The sequence below is a fragment of the Elaeis guineensis genome, chromosome 14 (genome assembly GCF_000442705.2).
Source record: "Elaeis guineensis isolate ETL-2024a chromosome 14, EG11, whole genome shotgun sequence".
NCBI lineage: Eukaryota > Viridiplantae > Streptophyta > Magnoliopsida > Arecales > Arecaceae > Elaeis > Elaeis guineensis.
This window is the reverse complement of record NC_026006.2, coordinates 57,803,686-57,809,855: the sequence shown is the minus strand read 5'-3', so window position 1 is coordinate 57,809,855 and position 6,170 is coordinate 57,803,686. Positions and strand designations below refer to the sequence as shown.

At 36.4% G+C, this 6,170-nt stretch overlaps 1 protein-coding gene across 8 annotated transcripts; it reads right to left on the bottom strand.

Annotated features, from left to right (window-relative positions):
* Positions 1–1,659: 1,659 nt before the first annotated feature.
* On the bottom strand, positions 1,660–5,653 carry LOC140853825 (uncharacterized). Of its 8 annotated transcripts, none has more exons than XR_012136951.1 (4): positions 5,277–5,643; positions 2,780–2,908; positions 2,402–2,516; positions 1,660–2,308 (listed from the first exon to the last, which is right to left on the bottom strand). XR_012136951.1 is itself a non-coding variant. In XM_073248859.1 (3 exons), the coding sequence occupies exons 1-3, from the start codon at positions 5,292–5,294 to the stop codon at positions 2,129–2,131; spliced, it is 327 nt and encodes a 108-aa protein (XP_073104960.1). In that variant the 5' UTR covers positions 5,295–5,643; the 3' UTR covers positions 1,660–2,128. The 8 variants fall into 8 exon arrangements, 1 of the variants encoding a protein (XP_073104960.1); XR_012136953.1 differs by having other exon boundaries at positions 2,450–2,516; XR_012136947.1 differs by having other exon boundaries at positions 1,660–2,516; positions 5,277–5,641.
* Positions 5,654–6,170: the final 517 nt, after the last annotated feature.

The window sequence follows — 6,170 nt, the reverse complement described above, 5'->3', positions numbered from 1 at the left end:
AGCGGCACAATTCTGGGTGGCTACCACACAATCTGATCATGGAGATGCACAGCTATCAAATAGAGCAAGGCATATTTAATAGTTGTCCATCTCCATGAATAGATGACGTGGTGTTCATCCAGAATTGTACCTCTCTTTATGGTGCAACTCCACAAAGGTTCCGAACTCCTAGGTTTTCAGTTGTTTCCTCCTGTTTTTCTTATTTCTCCTTTTTAATCCTTGTTTGTTTTTTAATTGTGTGTGCAAGAATAACCATGACGTGGATGGAGCATGGTGTAGTTGATAGTTGTCCATCTCCGTGAATGGATGGCGTGCATCTAGAATTGTACTGTTCTTTGTGGTACAAATCCACAAAGGACCTGAATTCCTAGGTTTTCAGCTTGTTCTTCCTCTTTCAAGTATTCTCCCTTTTAATCCTTTTGTGTACTTTGTTCATTTGCAAGAATTTTTTATCTCCAGCAAATATGTTGATAAAATTTTAAAGCTAACTAAAAAGCACAAGAGGAAATGATATAACACTCCAGAAATCCAACTTTAACAGAGCAAAGATAAATCAAAATGGTGATAATTAATATCAAACCAATTCAGGTAGATAATATGAGCATTTAACTGTTTGTCGGTCTTTAGGACCATGGCTGAAACAGAACTACATTTTACAACCTGGCAATTCCTGCCATGGTAAATAAGCAAATTACCTCCTGTCAGTTGGATGGATAATTGCTAGATTTTTTGCTAGATACACATTCATCGACATGGTAAACAACAATTTGTTTGTAGCTAGTGAGACACTATGACCTGCTGCTTGAGCAAAAGTGCAGACAGATAGGCGATTACCAGCACAGATAGCAGTTGTCTCAGAAGATCAAAATATACCGCACTGATAAATTCAAAAAATGTCCGATTTTAGGATGCTCAACAAGTGTGAGAGCCTGATTTACTTGCTAAACAAAAAAGAAGAAAATAAAGTATGCATGTAGAAAATAAAAATTATTGCCTATCCCTCACAACACTAAATTGGCAACTTGCAAGATCAGACCAGTACTACTTTTTTGTATTTTCTAATGGTCGTCAAGAAATTTGACATTGCAACTGGAGAGCAGGCAAACTGGAATGCCATCCAGCCAGTTCCTCCACCCAACCAGTGCTTCCATCTTTAAATCATTCTTTTCAACTCTTCAAAATACTCAAAAAAGTAGTGGCAAAGAATATGGAATCCCGCACCAACTAACGTAGGGATGTGTAGGCGTGTTGAAAAAATTGCTTTCTGAGAAAGCCTTTTAACAAGCCCATAATCTTAATAAAAATACTTTAATTTGAAGAAAAAACAGAGTTTCTCACAAATGTTGGATCACAAAATAGGAGGAAATAAATGCTTCCTTTGGTGCTCAGAAAGAAGAGACACCCACAAGCACGATCATGAGCAACATTCTAGTGTTGTTATTTATTGCAGAGAACTAAATGACAGATAGATCAAGCACTTAGAGGTGCACACAAATTCCAGGTTATTTAATAAGAACCAGAGCCCAGCAACCATCCAGTAGGAATATATAGACATGTTAAAACAGCATGTTTTTTCATTGCCCGACCTATTAATAAGCAGGTCAATCAATCATCAACATCATTGCTCTTAAATCACTTTTCCTTACCTTCACTTCCGAATTGAATTATCAACCATCAACAACTTGAATTACTAGTTTGGGAGTGTTATTTCCAATACAAACATCTTTCTAAAGCACAAACCATCCTCCTTTATCCCATCCAACCAGTTATGGCAATAAGTTTTACCATAACCATGTGTATTTTTCCCAACTCCACAGCCTTCATACAGAACATTATTACCAGGCTTTAACATAGGGTGAGAACATGGAGCGGAGCTTGCTCCATTAGAGTGTAATGAATAGAAAATTACATAAAAAATATTGTGAAGGACAATAAGTGGAACTTCAAAGCATTTTTGGGGACATGGATCTCTATTAACAGAAAGGAACTCGACGACTTTTCTATGATTGGTTGAAGAATTATTCATTTGTTGAGTGCAGATGAATGCCGCTGAGCATATAGATTAAAGTGCACAAGTCATTCAGCTCAATTTTAGAACACAACCAAATGGAACCAACTCATGGACATGTTAAATGTTATGTAAAAAGTAAACAAAGAGAAGAACAAAGAAACCAAAATTGTATACAGTTTCCCCATCATCACATGTCGTTCCAGTTGAATTGATATAAGGATAAATTGGTTGCTTTGGATCCATCCATTGCAGGTAAAGCATTTCTGCAATCACAAGCTCTGTGACAGCTGGCACCAGCTAAACATTAAAAAAGGAATGATTAGTTTTCGTAAAAAGTTTATCATGGTTAAAAATGAGCTTCATATCTTCATATACGTAGGGACATAGTACTTAGAATGATCTAAGCCTAAGAACTGTCAACACGACAATAGGGAGGACCTAGTGTGGTTGCAAGTCTGGAGGAGGCTTTCTTGGCCTGTTAATTGTAAGAAACAGAATGCTCCTCCTGGTTCAGGTTAACAAAAGTCAAAGGCTATTAAAAGCATTTAGAATATATAAAACATGAGTAAACATAACAATCCATAACAGAAAAATTAGTTCCGTAAACCTTACAATTTGGAAATAAGCCAAATAACAGCAACTGTAGTAAAAATAAAGCAATTTTCGAGATTGAACCAAAATTCAGATGTTTCCCACAGATAGATGCATCTTAAACAGTAAAAGAGATTTGTTTAAAGAATGTATAAAACTGTAAAAGTTATTACAAACCACTTTATATTGCATTTCATTGATTAAAGCAAATAGAGCATTGCACATCATAAGATCTGAGAACTTGGCAAATTTCTGAAAACTCCACTGCAGTACATATGAGAGCCGCATGCTTGCACACACATGCACCTGCATGTGCAGTGGAAAGTAACGTTTTACGTTAAAGCTTGAGTGCTACAAACATATCACCCAGAAAGCCATTAGACAGCTGTCTGGGCAATTAAAGCATCACCACAGACTTGTTCAAGAATTTGACAACAAAATAATTCAGGCCTAGGTCATGCTAAAGTGCTGAAAATTACATCGTTAATCAGTATTTTGATCAGTCATTAGAAAATAACTTATTGTGAGTTACCCACCATATCTGTGCCTTCAGAGGTGACTCATTAACACGTCTTTATGCTTTTGTGGAACCTAGATCTCCTGGACAATTACTTTATAGCACATTAGGTGAGAGAAAAATACAAGGATTCTCGTTCAGCACAGTCAATACTTAAAATGATACAGTATTTATATAATTGAGAGATTCTACTTCATTAACACTATTTTTTTTATTGCGCGATGGGGGAACCCAGATTGGCAGGGGCTGTCACAACATTTATTTGAGAAGAACAAACATATACATTCAAAAGGAAAGTAGCAGGACAAGAAGAAACACAATGAGAATGAACTACATTTACCATAGTAAGGTGACAAGGTGGAGAAGGATTTGCCACAGATAGGATAAGCAAAGAATACAACAAGGGCAAAACATAAGACCATGTCATAAAACAAGTCTATCTGACAACTAACAAGCAGCTCCTTTTGAACAAGAACTAGCAATATGACAAATGATAAGTCTGCAAATCCCTATGAGGTGTGTCGATTTCATTTAGAGGTCTGTTATGCCTTGCATAACAACACGAGTAGCAAAATACCCAATCCATTAATGAAAATTTATCACTGAAAGAGCTAATATGAAGGACCACACGTCACCGTCAAGTAACAATCCCACAAGCCAAAATGCAGCATCATGCCGTTCAAGTTAAGTCATCTCATAGAGGTGAAAAAATTAAGTTTGTCATTGTTATTATAACAGTGCAAAGAGAAAGTTCCATTGACCTTGATAACTTTCTTGACAATGTTTTTCTTTGGTAGGATATTCTGATGGTAGACCAAACCAAGGTCTTGATTTTATTCAAAACCCAGAGACTCCATATTGACTTCTTAACCACCAAACATACCCTAGAAGGACAGAAATTATGTTGTCATTTAAAGTGAAATTGACATTAGTTTCCACCAAAATATGTGAAATCTTCGCATTAACATTTTCAGTTAAAATGTTTAACCAAGTCTAGATTCACTTCGATAGTTCTATCATCACAAAGATGTTCTCTTGTAAAATAAATTACCTTCAGACTCCCTATCAGGACTTTAGATTATTGTGGAAATCTTAGAACAACTAAGCTGATATCTAACTAGAATTTGAACTTGCCACCTTATGATTTTTACCTGCGAACTAAGGAAATTTTCGCATAATAATATATACTTATACGACACAGCAAATCTAAAATAGCTTTCTCTTCATCTTCATCTACTGACTTCTCTTCATATGTCATTTTTATTCTTTGAAACGTTTTGCCTGAGGGACCATATTGGCTCTTGATATTCCAGTAAACAACATCCAATCGTTGTCTTTGTTATTCTCATCTCTCCCTCTTTCTACGAAAAAGTTGACATACAAACTCATGTAGTTTTTAACTCCTAAGATATTGCACTTAAAATATTCACGACGATGTTGAAGGTCAGAAATCGCCGACTCTACAACAGTAATTCTACCACCAAAAGCAAATCGCTTTTCCACCACAAGATCCTCTCGAAAACCTCTCCTCCAGGATACCATGCACACCAAAATTTATCAGACCTCTCAACTCCAAAAAAATACCCGAACACCTGATACGAAGACATCAGGAAATCCGAAGGCTTCTTCTATGCAATGGCAATGCCCACAAAACTTTCTTCCAATCATCAGTTAAAATGCATAGTCACTCAATGCATAAAAGAATAAAAAGCAAATGCGGAAGTCTTTCAAGGTGACTTTACCGAATAGAAAGACGCAGCGATGCACTCATGAACATTTTAAAAAGTAATCAAATTCAGAGCCCCTTTATATATAAATGCACTCCATCCTGCAAGGCCGCCTGACCTAATTTTCACTGGTCTCGCTTAACAGTTATAATACCACGTTAACAAACCTAAATGGTCCATAGACCCTAATTGTGATTGCCATTTAAACCTCAGAAAATCCAATTTTTACTGGAATCCTCCAACATATTCCTGTCCTTTTACAAATCGCTCAATACTCGGCCTCCTATCTTTCTTTCTACCACATATTCACTATACTATTGATACACAACATCAAAATAATGCAATGGACATGAAACAAGGTCCAAGTTTTATTGAATCCAGAGAAGAAAAGGTTGTCCCCTGAAAACCAGCACGAAGCGAGGGCCTTTACCTGGGCGGGAGAGAGCATGAGCTTGGGGCTGTCGAAGATGTCGAGAAAGGGAGCGGTGTCGCTATACGCCTATACGGCGAGGGCTTCGGGAGCGGAGGCGGCGCCGGAGAAGACCTTGGAGAGGAATGTTTTCTTGGAGTTCAGAGGCGGCATCGAAGGCAGCGCCATCCTTCTAGTGCTCGCCGCTCGCCTGGGAGCGACGGAGGTACAAGAAGATGAGAGGAGAAGGAAGAGGAGGCAGGGTCGGCCATGGGGATTTGGGGGCAGACGGTCCGAAAGCTCAGAGCCCCGAACGCCATCGTGTCGCTCGCTCTTGGACCGTGTCGATATGGGTTTTCCTCGCGCGAAATTCTTTGTGCACCGCAGGCGGTGCAGAAAATCCGATTAGAAGTACACCTCCCCGTCCGATTGATCCACGTAATCATTATTTATATATATTTAATATTTATAAAATAATTTTTTATTTATAAATTTTATATAATAAAAATATTTTTATTTTTTAAAAAATATAATTTTTTATATTCATGATACTCCGTATTCATAATATATACGAGATATTATAATTTTTTTAAAAAATAAAAATATTTTTATTATTCAATTTTTTTTAAAAAAAATTGATAGATATTAAATATTTATTAAAAAATAATTAGATAAAAAAATATCTCTCTCGTATTATGATATTTGAAAATATATTATAATATTTAACTCAGAATGTCATAATTCATTTTTAAAGATGAATATTTTCGTTATACAAAATTTTTAAATAAAAAAATTGATTTATCGATATTAAATATACATTAAAAAGTGATAATTATATGGATCAATGGATTATATATCGGATTTTCTACCCCGCTCAAAATGCACAAAGAATTTCTCTCTGCTCGCGTGGGGGGA